The sequence below is a fragment of the Protopterus annectens genome, chromosome 11.part0, assembly GCF_019279795.1.
Source record: "Protopterus annectens isolate FY-2018-M chromosome 11.part0, PAN1.0, whole genome shotgun sequence".
In the NCBI taxonomy this organism is placed as follows: Eukaryota; Metazoa; Chordata; order Ceratodontiformes; family Protopteridae; genus Protopterus; species Protopterus annectens.
Window position 1 is genome coordinate 136,711,263 of NC_056745.1, and position 24,326 is coordinate 136,735,588.

The 24,326-nt window shown below is 43.7% G+C and overlaps 1 protein-coding gene across 5 annotated transcripts in view; it reads left to right on the forward strand.

The window, feature by feature from the left end:
- Positions 1-24,326, forward strand: part of LOC122815212 (voltage-dependent L-type calcium channel subunit alpha-1C-like) — a 2,602,552-nt gene that overhangs the window by 546,539 nt on the left and 2,031,687 nt on the right. For all 5 annotated transcript variants that reach the window (XM_044087523.1, XM_044087521.1, XM_044087522.1 and 2 more), the window contains exons 9-10: positions 5,483-5,708; positions 6,185-6,392. In XM_044087523.1, the coding sequence (XP_043943458.1) occupies positions 5,483-5,708; positions 6,185-6,392 (434 nt within the window). The remainder of the gene's footprint in view (positions 1-5,482; positions 5,709-6,184; positions 6,393-24,326) is intronic.

The window sequence follows — 24,326 nt, forward strand, 5'->3', positions numbered from 1 at the left end:
TTCCCTACCAGGGCCAATATATGTCGTCAGCTATATACACTACATGGCTGTATTGGGACTCACACCTCATCAAGGATTGTTCCCCCTAGTGTACTGTCTCATGACTAGGAAGTCAGAGTCTGCGTACTACAGTATGTGGGAGATACTGAAGAGTATGACTGCAGAACAGGACTGTACCCTGGCTCCACAGTATATAATGACTGATTTCGAGAAGGCAGCTATCCGTGCCAGCCATAAGGCATTTCCAAAGGGTATTCTGAAAGGGTGCCTTTTCCACTTTGCACAGATCATTTGGCGCCAGATCCAGCATAACCACCTTGTAGCCCTGTATGGTACGGACGCCGCGTTTTCCATTGCCATACGCAAGCTAATTGCGTTGGCATTTCTACCAGTTGAGAATGTTATCCCTGCATTTGTGGACATTGTTGCTATGTTACCGGAATGTGCATGGCCTGTTGGCGTATTCCTGGACCATCATTATGTGCGAGGCCGACCACGCAAGTATGCATCCCGCTGCTCCTCACAGCAACGACTACCGTCATCCTATCCTTTACGTTTCTGGAATGTTAGTGATGTGACCGGCATGGATTTCCCATGGACCAATAACCAGGTAGAGGCATGGCATCGTCTGCTGAAAGTGTTACTGGGACGACCTACAGTGCAGTTATCAGATCTTTTGACTGTCTTGCAACAGGAGCAGAACCTAACAGATACCCGTCGAGAATCTCTGTTGCGGGGGATGCCTGTTACACCACGAAGGAAGGCAATTGTTGTAAGGGAGCGTCGTCTAAAACACATCCTGCAACATAAGTGTGACTATAATGATGTGCAGGATTTTCTCCGTGCTGTGGCACATTTCTGTAAGTTATGATTATATCATGGTTTAGTATGCACCAAGCACTTCCCACATTACTTTACATTGTGCATTAATAAAGGCCTTGCCCACAGCACACAGGTTTCAGTGTACCACTCTGGTGCCCACTTGACATCCTAGTCTAGGCGCATGTTACAGTGTTGGTTGCACGTGGTGGTTTCTAGGGGGTGTGGTGTTTAGATCACATATGGGGTTTTTGTCTGACACCTGTGGTTAGGGTGCAGGGGGTTATTTTCTTTTCGCAGGGAATTGTCTGCAGGCATTTGTCACTACAGCTAAATTTCCATACTGCCATCTGTCCACATCCGGTTGTCCCACAGTGGGTTGTCGCACCGCCTAGGTGCCTGAACCCAGCAGAGACTAGGAATTCTAGTGAAGAAAGAAAAGTGACCTCATTGTCTACAGTTCATGTAGATGATGTATTACCTAAGCCACAGAAAAGAAGAAATCTAAGAGTTTCTGTAAAGGTGCACTGAGGTGTTTTTTAGGGCTACCAGACAGAAAAAAAAAACAGTTCAACACCATTATTCAGACCAGCCCAGGATAAAAGTTTAACTTGAAATATTATAAAAAACACTTTTGTCATAAAGAAATGTAACAGGAGGACAGAATAATAGAAGAGTTAGGACAGTGAGTGTAACATCCCTGGAGCATTAGGCCCTAAACCTGATGGAACTGTCAGGTTTTGTAATGATTTTAGGAAGCTGAATGGCATCTTAAAATTCAGTAGTTACTCAGTGCTTACAAGGGTGGGAAATGGCAAGGTTCCTGACTGCACTAGACATCACCAAGGGGTACTTGCAAATCCCTATAACAGCTTAAGCCAAAAATAAAAAAATATTTTTCAACACTCAATGAACTATACCAGTACACTGCCCTCCCTTTTGGGTTGCATGGTTCCCTTGCAACTTTTCAGTGACTCATGGATCCAAGTCCAAAACCCCCATGGCTAGTATGCTTCTGACTACTTGAATGACTACTTGAATGATGTTATAATTTGCTCTGAGGATTGGGACTGCCATTGGCCAAATTAGAAGCTGTTTTAGAGTATTTAAAACAAACCAAGTTAACTGTTAAATAAGAGCAAGGTACGCATGATGGAAAATAAATACTTCAGAGATGTAGTAGAAAGAGTGATTGCTAACCCCCAAAAAGAAGAGGTAGAAGCAGTGAAAAATGAACCATATCAGAACTTAAGCAGAATGTGAGGGCATTCTTGAGATTAGATGGGTATTGTAGAAGTTTATACACCATTTTGCAACAATACCATGTCCCCCTCACTGACCTAACCAAGAGGAATTATGACCCATGAGGTAAAATACAGTGCACGTCAGTGCTGCTTCCAAACAGTTAAAGTAACATTATGTACAAAGTCTGCTAACATCAGCTGATTTTACAAAATCTGTAGTCTGTACTATTGTATCAGAAGTAGATGTAGAATGAGTGATTTCACAGACGTTTGAGGGGTTAAAATATTCAGTATGTTTTCTAAGTTGCAGACTAGGCAAGGCAAAAGCTAAACATTCTGCTTCTGAAAGGGAATGCTTAGATAATAAATGGACAGTTGCCATCCTAAATTGCCATCTACTAGAGATTGAATTAATTTTAGTAATAGACAATGCCCCCCACACACTTTATGGCTATAACATCAACAAAATGGGAAAACAAAATGTGCAGGTGGGGCTTAACTTTGTAGCTGTTTGAATGCAAAATGCATCATATGCCAAGCGCGCACCACCACAGTCTGGATTATACAGCAGGCTTGAAACAAATGGTTTCAAGCTCATGGAAGTCAGTTGTAACATAATATGGTGGATTTAACCAAATAGTGAAGTATATTGTTGATCCAAAATTTTTAAGTGCTGTAAATAGTATACGTGTATGCACTGAACCTTTATAGTGAATGGGATATAAACAAACACTCTTTTTTTTAAATTTGATTTTTTTTTTATCATAGTGAGAATGTCTCTTTAAGAGCAGACAGAAAATTTGGAAAGAGAGGGACTTATTGAAAGAGACTGTAAACCAGCAGTGAGGAACTGTTTTGAAGATACTGACTATAAGCTTGTTTTCGGCCCTAAGACTTTAGTTGAGAAGAATCTATATTTGTTTAAGTTATTTTATATAATTACGTGCACTGTTTTTTTTTTTTTTGTTTTTTGTAAGACTGATATCTTTGCTTTCTTTAATGATGTCCTCATATTCACCACTTACAAATAGGATTCTCTGCCGTGAAGCCCACCATCCGGTCAGTTTACCAAAGTCTACTGTTGCTTTAAGGTACGCTTGAATGGTCACCCACACACTCCTTGCGTAGGGTAGGGCATAAAGGTGATGTTCAAGCGTGCCATCCTCAGAACTTCTTTGCCTTCAGTCTGAATGCTTCTTTAACCGTTGGTCTGTTACCTCTATCCGTTTTTTACCGTTTTTCTGTTTGTTGACATTCCTGTGTTTACTCCTGTTTACTGGAGTCCTCACAGTTGCAGATAAGTACCCAGTTGGGTTTTTGGTTACTTTTTCTGTTTGTTCTTTGCTGTTTGGGGTTAATGTCATCCAGGAAGGGTAAATGCCAGTGTGGGAGACTGATTCCCTATAAAGACCACCACTATAAATGTCTTTTGCATACAATAATACATCCCCCTTGTTTCAAGCAACAGTACAAAGGTAGAATGACTGGTGGTAAGTTTTATTGGGTTTGGTAACCAGAAATGACTGTGTGGTGCACAGACATAGATGTATTTAACTTTTTTCTAGCAGTAGCAACTGACCACTGCAAAATACATAAATGATAGCAATGATAGCCATAGTAATGCTATTCAGCTTATTTCCAGCAATGGCAAAGCCAGTTCCCCTTCCCCTGTACAGTAATCAAATGCAGGCATAATTACAAGTAGTAGAGCATCTCACCCAATTTCCAGCACAGATTTAAAGCACAAAGGCAGATTTACTGGCCAGGTGACTAGAGATCAAGCTGTTTAGTGTTGTGGGTGATGTACAGTAGAGGAGGAATGAATACTGTTGCTATCAGTCCATAATCTTGAAACTTTGTGAAGGATGCCATAGAAACTAATCAGAAGGTCAAAGATTTGAAATATAGGCAGAAGCATAGACTGTAGTCTGTTGTCTAATGCCCTTGGGAATGAATGGATATATGTCATTGGACAGTGTTTCTCCTTTCTCACGGAAGGTGATTAATGGAGTTAGAAGGAAAAAAGGACTAGAAGCTTTTATTTTTTGAAGGCAATCACTGTGGTGCATGTTTTGCCTTTTCTGTACATTAATGGTGAATGCACCTTTGCTGATACTGCTCAAGAACGTTTAAGTGAGTGCATCAGAGATGAAGGTTACTTATATGTGATGCTTCACTAATGTTGGGTCAGGGAAGAAAAATAACTCAGCACAATTCAATGAATATGTGAGAAATTAAAAAAATAAACATTTTTGTTAAATATAAATCTTTTGTAAGTAAAATAAATATTTAAATAGCTATTGATGTGTGTGTGTGTGTGTGTGTGTGTGTGTGTGTGTGTGTGTGTGTGTGTGTGTGTGTGTGTGTGTGCCTGTGTGTGTGTGTTGAATGGGTGAGTGTTTCCTTGAGTGTGATCAGCTGAGGGTGGAGGGCTTGTTTCTTGATGAGTGGATTTTGGATGTATATGTTTGGGAATATCTGTATGTGTGTGTGGGGGGAGTGAATGTCTGATTATAGAGGAGTGCTTTTGCCAACATTATGCATGAGGTTCTAGGGAGAACAGTAGTGTGGCCAGGTCTGTCAGCACTAGTATATGATCCAGAAACTAATCAGCTGATAATGAGGTCTTTTTCATTGTCATCATACCTGTCTCTGAATTGCAGTTTCTTGGCATTGCACCATTCAGTGCGAGTGTCGAGGTTTTTTTTTTTTTTTTGAATCCCAGGATGAAATTTTCATTAAGCATTCTAAAACAGGCTGTTAAACCTCCAAGATAAGAGTCACGGGAGCTGCAGAGAAGATGCCTTTGTTCACATTCATTTTCAAAATGCCCAGTTTTTAGAATGACCATAGTTGTTTTCTTGTAGGACTCCACCAGCTCAGAAAATGCTATTAAAATGCCCTGTATCATACTGATTTTTTCCTGAGCAGTGTCCTAGATTTCTAATCAAATTAAAAAATCGCATTTTTCTTTATTTTCTGTAGTTATTAACTCTGGGGATAAGATTAATAAAGCAGACGTTTCTTTCCTTAGGGACAGATTGGGTACACTTACTCTTGAAATATCTATTTAGCGTTACAGAGTCAACTGGTGGGTGTTACAGGTTTATCATATGCCTGCTGTGGTAATTGTCATTCATTCTGTTTGGCTTTGGTACTAATGCTGTATGTAGTGACGGGTTGTATTGTGCTGCAAAATATATCAAAATACATAAAAACAGCCATTTCATGCAAGATTTGCAAACTAGTTTTACGTAACATGACACAAAAAAATCCTTATCTTGTTAGCGTTGCTTAATCTTCTGTGGACTAATTATATCCACGTTGCAGTTGTACTGTTTCTGTTGAGAGCAAGTAATTTTTCTCAAGAGCAGCATCTCTTACTTCTCACTTAACTGTTTCTTTCTGCTTTATTTCAGATATTGCCAACAAAGTGCTCCTAGCTCTGTTTACAGCTGAGATGCTTCTAAAGATGTATAGTCTGGGCTTGCAGGCATACTTTGTGTCACTCTTTAACCGTTTTGATTGCTTCATTGTCTGTGGAGGAATTTTAGAGACTATCCTAGTGGAGACAAAGATCATGTCTCCTCTTGGAATTTCTGTACTGCGCTGTGTTCGATTACTTCGAATATTTAAGATCACCAGGTAATGCCAAGCACTGAAAGTATTAGTGACTTTTACTTTTATATGTTCTCAGATATTTTTGTGTTAACATTTTGAAAATTATGAGTGGGTAAAATCAGCAATTTAAACTGTGTCATCTTTTATTTTTGCTGTTGTTAAAGGAGTGTGACTTTTTTTTTTTTACAAAAGAAAATGAAATTAAGTTGTTTATTAGTAGTGAAATTCCCAGGACTTTTTAGTTTATCTGAATAAAAGTAGCTGCAGCTTATTTTATATAGAACCTTTCAGTCAGTATTTCACAGTATGGCCATTTGTACAGTGGAGATTTCTATGTTGCAATTAATGAGGTATATAATAATATGTAGTGGGATGGGGGTGGAGAATCCTGTTGTGAAGGAGAGATACACTCTGGCCATATTAAAAAAAATCCTATATATTTGGAATTATTGATCTAAGTTGCTGCCATTGTGCTTTTTTTTTCTGTCTGTCCACTACAGATACTGGAATTCCTTGAGCAATTTAGTTGCTTCCCTGTTGAATTCCGTACGCTCCATTGCTTCTTTGTTGCTCCTTCTGTTCCTTTTCATTATTATTTTCTCACTGCTGGGAATGCAGTTGTTTGGTGGCAAGTTCAACTTCGATGAAATGGAAAACCGGAGAAGCACATTTGACAATTTTCCTCAGGCTTTACTTACTGTTTTTCAGGTAGGAGCTATATTGTGAACATAGAGCATCATTACTGTTACACTTTCACATAGAATTATAATGTGAAGCAACTGAAAGATCTCTAAACAGATGACCTCAGAACACAAATTTTCCATTCAGATGGTATATGCCAAGAGATAATGTCCATAGGTGATTTCAGTTCTTCACTTACTGTTTTATGGTACTCTTTAAACATATTCTGTGTATGCATTTTGTAATTTCATGTAACAGTGAAAATGTTTACTATACTGAGTTGTCCTGCAGCTGTACTTAGTCTGTAGAATTAAAAGACAAATGGTTCTAAAACAGAAATCTAAAGAGGTAAGCAGTGAACAGCATTGAGATATGTATTTTTCTGGTCCTGTCCAGTCACTGGAAACCATTGGACTTGCTTTTGTCACCTATGTCTGCCTGACAACAAACTCCTCAGAAGCTCAAGTTCCTTCCCTAATCCATAAATCCCTGGTCATTCCTGAGCTCCCTAGATCTCTTTGCTGCCATTAAGGCACACCATCTCTAAGCAACTCGACTAGTAGGAAATTAAATCAACTAGTTCTTTAGTCAGATAAGAATTTCTTTACACTTTTTTTCTCTCAGTAACTGGATAATTCCTTCAATTTAGGCTTCTGTAGCACTGCTCTGAACCTTTTTCTTATTCTGTCTTTACCCTAACTTTCGCCCGTCTTTTGCAATCTCATAAAATTAACGCAGTCTTTTCCTTCCAGTTTCTCTGGCACAGCAGAAAATCTCAAGTTTTCTCTGCATGCGCTGCCTTCTAACTCTTAATTTTTTGAAACCACTCTTCTTGAGAAGTGTCATATTCAGTCATCTTTTTCATCATTTCAGCCTCTGATTTTTGCAGTTTTATCAGTTAATCTGAAGAGCTAGTTAAATCTTTTGTTTTTTCTATCATTTTATTATTTCAGTTGATATACTCCATTGTTTTATGTATTGTAATCACTTCTGAGTACATTTGATTTATTTTTCCTTTAAATTACTGGAAGCCATCTCTTGTACCAACGTTGAAGCTTGAACTGTTTTTTTGCTGAAGAGAAGCAGGGTTCTTCCTAGCCAGGGCTTTCTCATCACCTTTTCTGGTTAATTTTCTGTCAGGTTCTGTAAAATTCTTCATTGCTGGCATCAACCCAAAAAGGTAAATTCTCTGGCTCTCTTTCCTGACTTTCTGTTTTCAGCACTGGGAGAGCTGAAATTAAGTTGTTACTCAGTGTGCAGCCATCTTGAAAGTCGCCCTCAGGCTCATCTTTGATTTAATTCCCTTAAACCAATTTGTGAAGAAGTCCTTCCAGATATGTAGGAATATAATCAGCAAAGTATGAGGTGAACCATTAAGAGGGGATGTGATCTAGGCAGCTGTGTGCCCCTTCTTGCATCCAGCCTTTCCACTTGTGGCACACATCTTCATCCCCAGAGCTACGTAAGTCTGGCATTTGCCCCCAAGACTGGGGCTCTGTGGTGTCTTTTCTACTTTCACCTTGGCCAGGGTCAGGAACTATATGGTGCATTCCTCCTCCTCCAACAGCTTCACTTCATCTAAGATGCAAGCTGTGTGGGTATTTTCTAGTACCCTTACTCCACAAATGAAAGTTGTAGGAACACCTGTATAACTGCATGGAGTATATGTGTCCTTCTATCCTGTGTATAGGTGCACCTTTGCATGTAAGAACAATGACTACCATCACCAGCTTGGGAGATGACAGTCCACATGTGCCTATGCACTGTCTGTAATGCTGCCTCCTAACACTGGAGCAGCAGGTAGGCCATCTAGAAACCATCACACCCCTACCTCAGAATAGGTGAGCCATAGTTAATAATTTTCCATCCCCTGCTCCCTAGCTGTTCCAGTGTTGAAGCCACTATTCAAACTTAGTGTTTTGGGCTGCAGTCAGGACTTTATTCCTTTGTGTGACAGATAGTTACTGTGGTTCTCACATGGGGTAATTGGCTATGATTAAAATGGCCCACAAGGACAGTTAGTCTAGTACTGATCTATGAACTTGTGAACCAGAGAGAAAGATAAATAATTTAATTTTGGGTGTTTGGAGTTAGCATAATGGTTAAGGTGCTTACCTCACAAACACAAAGTGCAGGGTTTGATTCTCACCTTTGAAAGGGAAACTGGTTGGGCTTAAAATAGCCCATAAGAACAGCTAGCTTAGTATGTACCTGTAAATCTATGAACCTATTACAGATGAGTTTTCTTGCATGTTGAGAAGTTTGTACATTCAGTTTTTTTTTTTCAGAAATGGTCATTATTCTTATGCAGGCAATGGCTGGTCTCATGCCTGTAAAGGCAGTCATGCAAATGACATGAGGTTCCTAATAAAGCAGCATTGACATATGCCCTTTTCCATTAATTTTGCTGTTGAGAAACTGTTGATGGTCTTCATAAGATTAGTGTTGCAGAAATTCTCACAAATGGGAATTATCAGCTAGGATACCCAGTACATCTGGCCAGTCTCAAAAATTTAGACTCCTAAATCCCACACCATATTGTCCTCCTTAAGAATGAGCCAGTGTACTGGTGTGAGAAGGATGCACAGACACATGAAAAGTTTTCTCGCTGCTAGAAATCAAAGCCAGATTTCTGTCGGAGCTGTGTATTATCATCCATGTTGGTCAGCTTCAGCAGAAAGAACTTGGGCAGATGAATGCAGTTGGAGAACCTTCCTCTTCTAAAATATTTTTGTGAATAATATCTTATGTTTGTCACAAAAAAAAGAAGTGCGACTGTGAGTGTCATATTGGATACAAGGACTAACACTCAAGTTGTTCTGTCAGTAATGTGAAGAAATTAGACACTATCATCTGTGCCAGTATGTCTGGTTGTAATTGTGTACATAATTTCCGATTAACCTGTGTATTATATGCCAGCATGATTAGCTATGATATTGTAAATAATTTCTTGTATGTTGATTAATGCTATGTTTGTGCAGGATGTTTTAAAGAGTTGAACCAATGTTCTGTTACATGTCTAGCTGTGCATGTTTGTGAACATGATACTAACTGCAGGCTTTTTCAGAGTCAGCTGATCTGCAGAAGATGCCATCAAACTGTTTCCAGTTGCTCTATGTTTACTGTCAGAGACTGAAAGACGGGAAGGAACTTTAATAAATAGCAGTTTGCTGATTTTCAAAAAGTGAAATGGAAATAAGAACTGGAACAGTTGAGACAGTTAACAGTCTATAAAAGAGCCAGCTGAAGACAGTTGAAGTCAGTTGTAGATGTTGTTCAGTTGTGTGCAGTTGAGTTTACAGTAGTTGTTAGTTCACAGTTGTACTGAGCAGTTGATACCCAAAGGACTCACCAAGAACAGTAAGACTGCCTTTGCTCTGTTGTAATATTTAGTTTAGATCTGGGGCAGTGTTCTTCAGTTAGATAGGAAATTCTAGCTAGATTAGTCAGAGTTTTTCTAAATGTTGGATTTCTGTCCTTCAGAATTAATTTAATTTTCCTGGTGATTGCATTCTGTTTCTTTATTACAATTACTGATGTAATGTGGTCCTATCTCGCCTACATTCATTACTGACGGGCTCGGAGCCGAGTATTGGCTCCGACTCAGCCGCTATAACTAGCACAAAGTCTCTAATTGGCTGGGCTAAGCCTGTATCCCAGGATGCACCACGCCCAAACCCCCAGATCTCGTTTGCTGCTCGTTGAGTGAAGACGTAGTCTCGAGCTTGGCTGTGGCTAAGTACCTTATATGAGCTATTTACTTAGTTTCCTGTAATTTTTTTTTTCAACCAAAAGCTATTTTAATAGCTACGTTCTGTGTATTTGGTGTTTTGTGACTGTTTTCTGTTTTTAGTTATAGTTGTGGTATCCTTGTGTTTGGCGGGCTAGGCCCGTTTAAGTTAGAGGGCCTTAGCCCTGTTCGGTTTGTTTCCTTGTTGGTTTTAGGGGTGTTTGAGTTAGAGTCCCTTCCTCCTTTCCCTTTCGTGTTGGTGTCTGGTTTTGTGTGGAGATTTGAAATGTCAGGCAAAGATCAGAAGGAGCATAGGCCTTCTGGTTTTAAAAAAATGCGCCAAATGTTCCTATAAGATGTCTCTGACTGATGGCCATGCCATTTGTGTGTACTGTTTGGGCGCTATACATTTGCAAGAGTCCTGCAGTGTGTGTCATTCGTTTAGTTCCAGGGTCTTGCAAGAGAGAAAAAATAAGTTGATTCTCAAGGGCCTGGTAAAATCTGCCTTTGAAGAAGCTTTGGCATCTTCTCCCCCTAGCGGGAAATCTAAGACAAAAAAGAGATCTCTGGCTCCGTCTAGTTCGTCTGAGCCATCGGAGAAAAGATTAAAGACTGTTTCACCTTCCTCGGCTCCATTGGTCTCGGAGCCGCAGGAGATGCTGTCAGTACCGGAGATGGCTTCTTTGGTTCCACTGCCGCCAGAGCCGAAGGAGGTTTCTGTTGTGTTAGAGCCGACTTCGGCTCCAATTGTGTTGGAGCCGATTCGGAGCCATTCTCCTAGCTTTACGTTGGATCCATTAGAGAAGACTTCTCGACCCCCTTCGGTGTCCTTCAAGTCCTCCAGGTTGTCTGATTCAGATTTGGATAGGGTGGTGCAGAGGCTCCTCCAGTCACCAGTGCTAACAAAATTATTCTCGGCTCCAGCCCAGTCGGCTCTGGAGCCTGCCCTTTTGTCGGTTCCGATTATTCCTCCTCCGACCACCTCTCTGTCATCGGAGCCAGAGTGTTCTGAGTCGAGTGAGATCCTTGAGTCGGCTCCGAAACCCCCTTTGAGTTTTTCGGCTCCAACCTTTTCGGTTCCATCTAATGGTTTCGGCAATCGGGTTTCGTCGGTCGGACCCGAGGGGGATACATCGGGGCTACAGACCTCGGCTCCGAGTCTCCCTATTGGTGCTTTGGCCGGGGGAACCCCTGTTCCAGTTGTGGTCCTGGAGACGGGTCGCTCCTCGGGTTTAGGTGGACCCACCTTCGAGGCCATGAGGAGCGCACTGGCCAGGTCTTCGGTGACATCACTTGAGTCAACCACTCCTTTCCCGGACACTGCGACTAGAGCCTCTGATGCCCCCCTATCAGCAGGCAGCGGGGCTCGAAGGCCTGAGGATACCCCCATGCGTGGTCCCCTGCTTTCTGAGGGCCCTTCAGAGTCTTTGCCTGACGAGCCTTCCAGAAAGAAGTTGTGTAAGAGGAAGCACATAGACTCCCCAGATGAGTCTGTCACCTCAGACACTGACCTCGATGATGAAGAGGGGTCCCCAAAGTCGTCCTCCGATGATATCTCATTCTCCGACATCCTGGAGATTTTGAGACAGAGAGGTGACTGGCCTTCCAAAACCCCCTCTGAGGAGGAATCAGGCTTCCTGAAGGCCTTCGGAGCCCGACCTTCCGCCTCCTGGGTGTCTCCCCCCCTTCGATGAATTGTTGGACCTTATTTTTCGAAGGGTGTGGGAACACCCTGACTCTGTGGAACCGGTTCCCAGCCGCCTGAACAAGTTCTTGTCTGTGCCTCCTGGGAAAGAGTTCTTGACAAAAGGAGTTCCTGTAGATGCCATGGTGGTGGCGTCTGCCACTCAGCAAGAAGTTGCAGAGGCTTCTGCTTCCATTCATCCTCCTAACAAGGAGTCTAGGAGTATGGATTGGTATGGAAAGCTTACCCTGTCCACAGCGACCTTTACTTTGTGGTCGTTGAATTATCTGTGTCATTTTATGAGGCTCCAAAGAGATCTCCTCAAGGAGTTGGGAGATACTCTGTCAGGTAACTTGCCTGAGGCGGTGAACCAGACTGTCAACGCCCAGCTGTCTACCCTGTCTTCTATTGTTAACTTGTCCATGAGGCTCATATCCTATGCAGCCGAGGGAGCGGGTAGGGCAGCTAGCACAGGCGTAGCCCTTAGGAGGCAAGCCTGGATGCGCCTGTGTCACTTCACGGAGACCTTCAAGTCTCCTTCATGGACGCTCCCTTTCACGGGTCCTCCCTCTTGGGACCCAAAGGGAAAGACACTCTCACCAGATGTGAGCAGGAGGGTAAGACTTTGTCTGCCGTAGGGGCCCATTTTTCGCTTCCCTCTAGACCTTATCCCAAGGCGCAGAGGGGAGGAAAGATGTGGTTCAAGAAGTCTCAGAAGTTTTTTCCTGACCATCATGGTGACCCCCCCCCCCACCAGAGGCAGAGGAGGAGGGAATTACTCTGGAAGACGTTGCCCTAGGGGCGGGGGAGGCCCCCACAACTCAGGAGACCGTGAGTCCTTTCGTGATTCCTCCTACCAACGTCCCTGAGGGACTGCCCAGCTGTGCCTCTCTGGAGCCAGTCAGGGGTCGTTTCTTGAAGCATCTTCAAGCCTGGGGAAACATCACTCAGGATTGATGGGTACTTCAAATTATTGCTGGAGGTTACAACATTCCCTTTATTGCATCCCCTCCACCATCCAGGAGAGTCCCAGACGTTCCACCCAGTCAAAGGGATCAAGCAGCGTTAGAAGTCTCAAAGCTGCTGGAAAAAGAAGTCATCCAACCAGTCCCCTCAGACCAAATCGGATCAGGAACTTACTCATGGTTATTTTTGGTGCAGGAAAGAACAGGGGACTTGAGGCCTATCCTGGATCTCAGCCGTTTAAACCGCTTTGTTAGGAAGTCCAAGTTCCAAATGGTCACTCTTCAAATCATTTTCCCCTTGTTGGAAAAAGGAGTATGGATGTGCTCCATCGATCTCAAGGATGCCTATTATCACATCAAGATAAACAGGGTCTCCAGGAATCACTTACGCTTCCAGCTGGGAGTCAGTCATTTCCAATTCCGAGCCCTGCCCTTTGGTCTCACCACAGCCCCCAGGGTGTTTACCAAATGTCTGGCAGTGGTGACTGCTCACCTGAGACGTCTAGGATTCCAGGTGTTTCCTTACCTAGATGACTGGCTTCTCACCGTCCCCACCAGGCATCTACTTGTTCAAGCCACGGAGGCCACCACCAACTTGGGTCAACTCCTAGGGATTACTTTCAACTGGCAAAAATCTGTCTTGCTGCCATCATAACATGTTGCATTTATCGGCGCAGAGCTAGAGTCCATAGAAATGAGGGCTTTCCTTCCTACAGAAAGAATAAAAGTGCTACAGGCTCAAGTTTTGGCCTTTTTGCCTCTGAAAAAGGTCCAAGCCGGACTTTTTCTTCAGTTACTAGGTTCCATGGTGGCTGCCATCCTACTAGTACCCCTGGCCAGGCTACATATGCGGATACTCCAGTGGCTTCTTTCAGTCTAGTGGTCCTTTCAAGAATTCCGTCTGTCTCATCCGATTCTTATAACGGAACAGTGCCTACAGGACCTGCGTTGGTGGCTTCATTCATCCAATCTGAACAAAGGGAGATCCCTGAACCCTCCACCCCCTACTGCCACATTGACCACGGACGCCTCCCAGGCAGGGTGGGGGGGGCATTATCTGGGCAGGACGGTCCAAGGCACATGGCAAGATCACGAGGTGCACTTGCATATAAATGTCCTGGAGATGAGAGTGGTGCTACTAGCATTGCAGGCACTTCACAGCTCTCTTCCCAAGGGAACTATTTCAATTCTTTCCAACAACACGTCAGTCGTGTGGTACCTGAACAAGCAGGGGGGAACCAAGTCCTATCCCCTTTGCAGAGAGGCCATGAGAGTGTGGAATTGGGCAGTGTCTTCCCAACGCTTTCTAGTGGCAACGCACATTTCGGGGAAGTCCAATGTGATAGCAGACAGGCTAAGCAGAGCTATTCTGATGCCTCATGAGTGGTCCCTGAACGATCGAGTTGCTGCTCAGATCTTCTCCAGGTGGGGGTCTACCTTGCTGCGACCTCTTTGCCAGTCCCCTCAATGCCAAGTGCAGCAGTTACTTCACTCTGATCCCCCCTCTGGGGGAGTCACCCAGGGATGCTCTAATCCACGATTGGCCCCCCCGGTCTGCTCTACGCCTTCCCTCTGTTTCCTTTGCTGCCAAGAGTGATTCAGAAGGCAACTTCCTTGGGAAGCAAATGATTTTGATCGCACCACACTGGCCCCGTCAAGTTTGGCTCCCCTTTCTCCGGAGATATACCATGGACGGTCCTTGGATTCTGGATCCAGTTCCAGACCTATTGACTCATCTGTCAGGGCAGTTCCACCCATCCCTGCGAACGCTCAAGCTCACTGCCTAGCTTCCCCACTTCCGTCCTTAGTCAGACAGCTTTCCTTTACACCGGAAGTGGTACATATCCTATCTTTTTCCCACAAGCCATCCACTAGAAAGATATACTCCAGTAAATGGAAGAGATTTGCTATCTGGGCCCAGTCACATAATCTAGATCCCTTTACAGCCCTTGTGACAGCAGTTTTGGATTTTTTGGCGACGCTTTTCAGACAAGGTTCCGCTGCCTCCACTATTAAGGTACAGCTGGCGGCAATTTCTAATTTTCACGTTTCATATGAGCCTTCCCTCATGGGCCATAAACTGTGTAAAGCATTCCTAAAAGGAGCCTGGTTGCTTCGTCCCCCAGTTTCACAGCCAGTTTTGCCATGGGATTTAAACTTGGTGCTTAGAGCCATAACTTCTTCTCCCTTTGAGCCTGCAGCCACTTGTGAATTAAAATATTTGTCTTGGAAGACAGCCTTTCTGGTGGCTATTACTTCAACCTTATTTGATTTTTCATAAGGATAGAGTATCCTTGAGACTCAACCCTTCCTTTCTTCCTAAGGTTTCTTCTACCTTCTGTCTTCACTAATCCATTGAGTTACCGGTGTTTTTCCCACACTTTTCAAACAAGGCAGGATTCAAATTTTACCAATTGGATGTACATAGACAACTGAGGTTTTATTTGCACAGGACAAAACAAGACAGGAAATCAGATCAGTTGTTTGTGTCCTTTTCAGAGAACAGGATTGGTAGCCCTGTGACCAAAGGCACTATTGCAAGTTGGATTAAGGACTGTATCTCATTTATTTACTCATTGGCAGGTAGAGATCTACCTTTCCCAGTTAAGGCACATTCTACCAGGGCTATGGCTACCTCAGTGGCTTTTCATGCTAGGCTCTCTTTGGATGAATTCTGTGCGGCAGCCACCTGGGCTTCCCCACACACCTTTATTTCTCATTATAAGCTGGACGTGGCTTCTAGAGGCTGGGCTTCCTTTGCTTCCACGGTGCTCAGGAGTGTTATCCCATGAGCCTCCCAGGATATAGGTGCGAGGGACGCTGTCCCGTCAGTAATGAATGTAGGCGAGATAGGACCACATTACATCAATTAGTTATGTACTCACCATAACGATAGATGTATGTGGTCCATCTCGCCTACATTCTTACGTACCCACCCACCTTCCCCCTTCCTGGTGGACTTGGAGGAAATTTATATTCTTAGACCCTTCTGAGGATATTATTTTTTCTCTCTTCTTGCTGTGTGTTCCTGTGGGGTTATGTATGTGTAATGATTATATTGTAGCAAACAAGATCTGGGGGTTTGGGTGTGGTGCATCCTGGGATACAGGCTTAGCCCAGCCAATTAGAGACTTTGTGCTAGTTATAGCGGCCGAGTCAGAGCCGATTCTCGGCTCCGAGCCCGTCAGTAATGAATGTAGGCGAGATGGATCAAATACATCTATCGTTATGGTGAGTACATAACTAATTATTTTATATTTTTAATAATTTTGCTCGTTATTAAATATTTTATTATCTTACATTGTGGCTGATCAGTCAGTGTATTCTTTAGTGATTTGAGAGTGCTTATACCTGCTTTGATAATTCCCGGGCCACTCCGAAAGCCTGACTTCTTTAGATCATCTGCTACCATTTGTTTTAATACCTAATTTTAATAATTGGACATCCCTTTGAAAGGGCATGTAAATGCTGTGGTTGGTGGCAGAGTTTTAACTGATCATTTGGGAAAGGGACACAGCTGTAAATCTGTGTCAGGCTTTCCCAGAAGTGTTTAGATGTGTAAGATTCAATTTATTTAAGTGTGAGTGTATCAGAGGTATTAAACGGGGACACATTGCTCTTGAGTGTGTAATAAGGAGTAACATTAGAGCTGGATAGAAGTATTCAGTCCAGTCCCACATTATAGAGCATGTTCTTGTTGTGCTCTAAAGGGAAATTATGAAATATTACTCCTGTTTAAGTGATGGTCTCACGTTGGAGTCAGTAGTGAGGATTGAAGTTTCTTAGTTACTGACCCAGGATAGTAGGGGATGTCACATTATTGGCTGGAGTTCAGTGGGATATTAACCAGATGTTACATGTGGACTAAACACAGCATTAACAGTTTTAGTATTTTCAAGCATTCATGCCAAAAGCCATCAGAAATAGACTTAGCTCCCTTAGTACTTATCTGAAAATAAATGTTTTTTTTAATTTAGAGTCAGCTGTTATGGCAAAAAGAAAAGAAAATCTGTGAGAGAAGTGATTGATAAAAGCCAGATGTCCACATCTCTCAGTCAGATTGAGATGGGCAGCTCTGCCAAAGCTACTTTGCAGGCCCAGGACCATCTGGCTGCTTCTACTGGGCCTTCTAACGTGACCCTTCTGGAGGCCATTCTAGCTAAGGAACTCAGTTTATCCAAAAATAGCTGACAACCATAATAATAAGACAGCTAGAAAGGGAGATCCTAGCATTATTTTGACTGAAGGAGAAGGAGGGATTAATTCATCTTTGATACAGGAGTACTTCCAGGCTTTGCTTTGCTTATAGACGTTAGACCTAAGGCTTTTACCCCAAGGCCATACATCTGAACATTCTTCAGAAGAATACCCACAAGAAAAAAAACATATTTCTGCATGCTGTGCCCCTGTTTCCAGTCAGAAACCTCATGAGGACAACTGGTATAATTTTGCAGAACGACTTTTCTAAACACTATAGCTTTTCAGTCTGTTCAGCCGTATCCTAAGTTTTATAGGTTCATAGGTGATTACTAGGCTAATGACTCCTGAGGGCCTTTTTAATCCTAGCCTTGCTTCACAAATATGTCTGGCAGGTTGATACTCTTGGGTAGTTTTATGGGTTATAAGTAGACTTGGACATTTGCACTCAAGTATTTACAGGATACTGCTATGTTTTAAAGACATATGTGCCAGACCAGGGGTAAATTTTTTATTCCCCATCCACCGGTCCATGTTATACTTGAACTGGGAAGAGCTCTGTTTGACATGGATGGGAAGCATGTTCTAGAGAAGAGGTAATCACTGAGATACATACCTGTCCCTCCAGCATGTACTATTTATGTTGCAGGCATGGTTCAGGTCCCTAGATTGGGTAACTCTGATGTTATTTGTTTTGTGGATGTGCATCAGGCCCATAAGGGCTGGCTCGGAGGGTGCTTTGTAGGCCAGGCATGGATCACCTGTCTGCAGCCTGCAGGATACTGAGTACAGGGACCTCCCATTAAAGAGATTACTCCTTCTCTGAAGAAGGAAACTTTTCAGAATCTGACCAAAGGGGCCTGTATTATACTTCACAGATTCCTTCCTCCTCTGGATTTGAATCTGATTCAGCAGACAATTTATCCTTAGAGTTTCCTAATGAGAAGATTTCATTTGAAGATATTATAACTGAAATGATGAAATATTTTAGATAGGAAGACAAAAAGGTATCTCACCTCCAAAAGAGATACTGTGGACTTTTAAACATGGAGACTCCTAAGCCTGTTGCTATTTCATCAGTTTGGGAGGTTTACAAGTTGCTTTTTCAGCTGCCTTCTTGACCCCTGACTCCTAACCTCCAGCTCCTAATATGCTAGATAGATTTTATGGAGTTCCTGACACTCATAAATATCTTCATAGATAGCCATCTGTTGATTCAGCTGTTATTTCTCTTGATAGTGACAAAGGATCCAAGACCTTTATTTACTGTAATCTTATTCCAAATGAAAAGGACAACAGGGCCTTCAACAAGTATTGTGAAAAGGTTGACAGATCTGTGACTGTAGCCCTTAGAGCCATTAAAGGTCAACCCAAATGGCAGTGCTTCCCCTAGCTATTTTGTACAATTTGGTACAAACTGTTGCTATCATCCCTAACTCTGATGTAAAATATAACTTTTGGGATATGCTTAACCCCTCTTGGACAGCTAAACCCACCATTAAATGTGGTTATGATGTCATAGATGCTATCTTTAGGGCAGTTGCCACTGGTACTGTTGCACAAAGGTACAGTTACTTAAGGTTACAGTCTTTCCCAGGTCGTGTTAAAGCACAACTATTAATTGCATCCTTAGACAAAGACATGTTACTCAGAATTGTATCTGTAGAAGTCTAAAAAATAGATGAAAGAGGGAAAACATATACAGGGTGTCAAACAGCTTTTCCTTTCTCTTTTCTAAGATTTCGAAGGAATCATCCAGCCAGCCCTGGTCCCATTTTTTTTTTTTTTTGTAAGCAAACCAAATCAAGAAAATAAAAAACAGAAAATGAACGGTTTAAAAAGGAATGTTAAAGAGCATAACAGATCACAAGGATCCACTGTTTAAAGAAAATTTTTAACTACCCTTACCAATAATCTCTCCCCCCAGCATACCACAGAAAAACTGCAGGCCATTTTTCTCTTTCCCTTCGTGTATAGGAAAGTATCACAATAGACTCTTTGGTACTAAATGAGCATCTTTCTTTGCTCCTGGAATCCCACATATTCCCAAAGATCAGTGCCACATAATTATTGCAGTAATTTCAGATTTATTTCATTATGGGACCATATAACCAGTTCATATAGATCAATGAGGAAAGTGTCTAGCTCCTGACTTCTTTTAGAACCCAGAAAAGGGGACACATGGCGACCCACTCTGGAGCTATGCAGACTTAAACACCTTTTTGCAAGTTCCAAAATTCAAAACGCCTTTTTTAAACACCTTTGTTGAATTATCACTTGTGAAGTAGGCAAACTTACATTTATATAAAAGAAATCAAACCATAGTAATATGTTCATAGTTACAAACATTATATATCAATATTTTCTTCTGTAACACAAAACAAAACGCCCAACAAACACCAGGTACCTTCGCAGATGAACAGCACAAGTCTATACACAGCAAAAAGGCTGCTAAGGTAAGGCTGCAGAATTCAAGCGTAGAAAAAGCATCAAAAAATTATTTCCAGCAGTACTGACTTTATTGCAACACAAGCGCTTTCACACTCAGCTTCATCAGGTGTATGAAAAAATGTAGAAAAAAAACACAGCTTTTATACCATACATTTACATCACATGTCCTTCATCAATCAACTCTTAAAAAGACATGTTCATTTCATACAATTTTTTAAAAAACAGTGTACAAAAATGTATACCAACAACTGTTAAAATAAATTTGAATTGATAAATCAACAAATATAATTTACCATTAAAAATTTCATCATTAAGAAGATGCAGATAGTAAATACACTTGAACTACCTATGTAGAGCTCTTTTACTAAGCATAGGTTTCATGGGCACACAATCATTGAGCCCATGCCCATTGTTGGCTCTGAGCATTACGATCCATTTAGCTTCCATTTCTTCTGTCCTAGACTTAGTATTACCTCCCCTAATATTCATATATGTTCTACCTATAACCATAAAATGAAAGGTATGATGCTCACCCATGCTTGTAACATGTTTTGCTAGAGCATTAACACTACTACCTTTCTTTATGTGATATAAATGTTCTCTAACTCTTTCCTTCAAAGTACGATCCATTTTACCTACATAAAATTTAATGTTAAGTTGTCTATCTCGCCTTCATTCTTGCTGGTTGGGTTCGGAGCCGATCCTCGGCTCCGACTCAGCCATCTACTAAAGCTCGAGAGCTATTTACTGGCTCGAGGCCTCCCCATATCCCACAATGCTTGGCGCTAGATACCCAGATCTCGTTTGCCACTTCAGCTATGAGGTTGCGATTTTACTGGCTCAGGTCGTATTATTCCTTTTTTTGTATTATTAGCTAAAAATTTACCTTGTATTTTTAGTATATTTAGATAGTCTTCCCTTTTAGTGTAGTTAGACTGTGTATCCCCTAGTTTATCCCACCTAGGAAACTCGTTTTTTGTTAGAGAATTTCTTCCCTCCCCCCCCCCCCTTGTTTCTTCTCTTTAGTGGCTAACCCCACCCCTTTGGTACTTAATAGGAGTAGTGTTTAGCCTTATAGTATTTGTATATTTTTATTAAGGATAGTTGTTGTTGTTATTAAGTGTGGTGATAGTTTTTGTAGTTATTATTGTTAGCTTAACTAGTGTGGGTGTGTGAGTGTTTCTGTGTACCTTGTTTAAGCACTAGTTTAATTTTTCTCTCTTTAGTATCCCCTTGCCAGTATGTCCAAGGATACCAAAGTTTCAGGCTTCAAGAAGTGTGACTCGTGCTGTCAGAAGATGTCTCTGACAGACGGTCACACTTCTTGTGTGTATTGCTTGGGTTCCCTACACCTGCAGGACTCCTGCTCGGTCTGTCACGCCTTTAGCCCGAGAGTCCTTCAGGAGCGTAGGAACAAGCTTATTTTGAGAGGTTTACTTAAGCCAGAGGGATCCCCGGCGAAGCCTCAGTCTGGGAAATCCTCAAAACCCGCCAAACCGTTGGCTCCCAGTTCGGAGCCATCGCCGGGCGGAGCATCTTCCTCGTCTTCGGTTCCGGCTGGAGCCGACATCTCTAGACCTCAATCAGCTCGAACTTTACTGTCGGAACCATCTTTGGGCCGAAAACGTTCTAGGTCCCCTTCCCTAGAATCGGTTCGTTTGGCTCCGAGGTCACCATTGCTTCAGTCTGAACGAAGCCATAGGTCCCACTCCTCTCGGTCCTCTAGGCTATCTGATCATGACTTGGAGAGGGTAGTCAGTAGACTCCTTAAATTGCAGGCCCTGGCCCAAATGTTAACCAGCCCTTCTCAACAGACTGTGGCTGTCCTGGTGTCTTCAGCAATTCCTCCTGCGACTCCCCCTTTGCGTTCGGAGCCGGAGCTGGTTGGGGCTCGAATCTTGGAAAGGTTGGAGCCGATACCACACCTTTCGGCTCCTTCGTCGGCTCCGAACTCTTCATTGGTTCCTTCCTTGGAGGGATCTGGTTGCCGGGACTCCCTCGTCGGCTCCGAGGGGGCGAGTGGCATTGGACCCTTGTCCGACCCCGTTCTCCCTCTCGGGGCTTCGGCGCAGGTGAGCTCAGCCCCAACATCGGCCTCGGAGCCGTCCCTCGGTGCCGGGAGGGGTTCACGTCTCTTCGAAGCGGGGACCTTCTGCTCTGCCTGAGAGGAGCACCTTCGAAGTCATGAGGAGCGTGCTGACTCCTGAGTCGGCTCCTCGATCAGCCCCTTCGGCTCCTTCCCCCCATGGTGCCTGCATCGGTCTCTGCCCACCCTCCTGACCCCAGGCGTGGAGAACAGACACTCCAGGTCGCCCCATTGGGTGTATCTTCCTCTTTCGGGGCCTCCCCTGATCTTTCAGAGGAGCCCCCTTGGAAGAGAAAATTTAAGAGGAAACATGTCGACTCCCCCAAGTCAGTCACGTCTGATACCGACTTGGAGGATTCGGAAGAGTCCCCAAGATCCCGCGCTGAGGATGTCTCTTTTTCAGACATCCTAGAGATCCTTAAGCAGAGGAGGAACTGGACTGCCCTTAACCCTTCCAAGGACGAGTCGGTATATCTGGACGCGTTTGGTTCTAGCCCTTCCACCTCCTTGGTGTCTCCACCCTTCGACCCGCTCATGGAAGTAGTGGCTCGAAGGGCGTGGTCAAACCAGCTCCCCGTAGGCCCACTAAGTTCATTACAGCCCCACCCAACAAACAATTTTTGACAAAAGGTGTCCCTGTTGATGCCATGGTGGTGGCAGCAGCCACGAAGAAGGAGTTGACTGACCCTTCGGTGCCTGTCCATCCACCTAATAAAGAGTCTAGGACAATGGACAGGTACGGGAAGTGGATGTTTTCCTCAGCGACTTTTTCCATGCGGTCGCTGAATTATCTGTGCCACTTCAGTCGCCTTCAAAGGAATCTTCTCAAGGAACTGGGTGATACCCTTCAGGATCCATCAGCTGCGGGGGCTCAAGATAAGATTAACTCCCAGCTGGCGACCCTTAACTCTGTCATCAACTCCTCCATGTGGCTCATTTCTTATGCAGCCGATGGGGTGAGTAGGGCCGCAGGTACAGGCGTGGCTTTGAGAAGACATGCCTGGATGCGGTTATGTAACTTTGCTGACCCGTCCTTCACCAATACCCCCTTCGATGGTTCGGCTCTGTTTGGACCACAGGTGAAGGATACCCTTACCAGGTGTGAGCAGGAAGGCAAGACTCTCTCTGCCATGGGAGTCCATTTTTCTACTCCCTCTAGACCATACCCTAAAGGTCAGAAGAGTGGGAAAATGTGGTTTCGGAAACCCCAGGGAGTCGTGCCTGACACACGTGGCGAGTGTCCCTCCAGGGGCAGGGGAGGGAACAATAATAGACGCCGCCCGAGGGGCAGAGGGGGTCCGCAAAATCAGGGTAGCAGAGAATCTTTCTCTGACAAACCCTTTCAGCACCCCTGAGGGGCTGCCCGACTGTCCACCATCGGAGGCAGTCGGGGGAAGATTGTCACTGTACCCAGAAGCCTGGCAACTCCTCACACAAGACAAATGGGTACGGTCCATCATATCCGAGGGTTACAAAATCCCCTTTGTCCACACCCCTGTACAAACAACCAAGTGCCTTCCAGATGTTCCACCCGGTCTAAGGGAACAAGCAGTGCCAGAAATTTCAAAACTGCTAGAAAAAAGGGCCATCCAGCCAGTCCCAGCAGACCAGCAAGGATCTGGAATTTACTCCAAGTTCCTTTTGGTACCAAAAAAGACAGGGGACTGGAGACCCATTTTGGATCTCAGCAGGTTAAACAAATCTGTTCAAAGAACGTAGTTCCGGATGGTCATGCTTCAGTCCATTCTACCCTTTTTGGGTCAGGACAATTGGATGTGCTCCATAGACCTTCAGGATGCGTACTACCATATCAAAATGGACAGGCGCTCCAGAAGGTTTCTCCGCTTCCGGCTGGGAGCCACTCAATATCAATTCAGAGCCCTGCCCTTTGGTCTCACCACAGCCCCCAGGGTGTTCACCAAATGCATGGCAGTGGTTACGGCTCACCTGAGACGGCGAGGATTCCAGGTGTTTCCATATCTAGACGACTGGCTCCTTACTGCTTCCACCAGGCATCAGCTACTGGAGCCAGGGATTATACCATCCAAACTTGCTCCGAGCTAGGTATCTCAATAAATTTTGAAAAATCTGCCTTGTCGCCTTGTCAGTTCATAACCTTTATAGGCGCAAGATTAAATACAAAAGATCTGTCCGCAAAACTTCCTCTAGACAGAGTGTCAGATATTCGCCGGCATGTGCAGGTCTTACTACAGTGCAAGAGGATACAGGCCAGATTTGTACTAAAAACGTTGGGTCTCATGGCAGCAGCAATCATACTAGTTCCCCTGGCTCATTTTCACATGAGGATTCTTCAGTGGATGCTTTTTACCCAATGGTCTTTTCAGCAACTGCCGATGTCTCACAAGATAATAATCACTCAGTCATGCAAAGACCACCTGGCTCGGTGGATGGTCTCCCCTCTAGTACTCCAGGGAAGACCGTTTGTTCTTCCTCCTCCTGTTGCCACAGTGACCACAGATTCCTCCCTGATCAGGTGGGGGGGACATTTTCAGGGCAGGACTGTCCAGGGCACTTGGCAACCTCTAGAGTACCACCTGCACATAAATGTCTTGGAGATGAGAGCGGTGCTTTTAGCGTTGCAAGCTCTTCAGGACTCTCTACCCACCGGGACTACTGCAATTCAAACAGACAATATGTCTGTAGTGTGGTACATCAACAAGCAGGGTGAAACCAAGTCCTATCCCTTATGTCGAGAAGCACTCAGACTCTGGCAGTGGGCGATCTCCTCTCAACGGTTTCTGATAGCAGCGCACATCCCCGGGAAGTCCAACGTCATAGCGGACAGGCTAAGCAGAAGTATTCTCATGCCTCATGAGTAGTCTCTCAA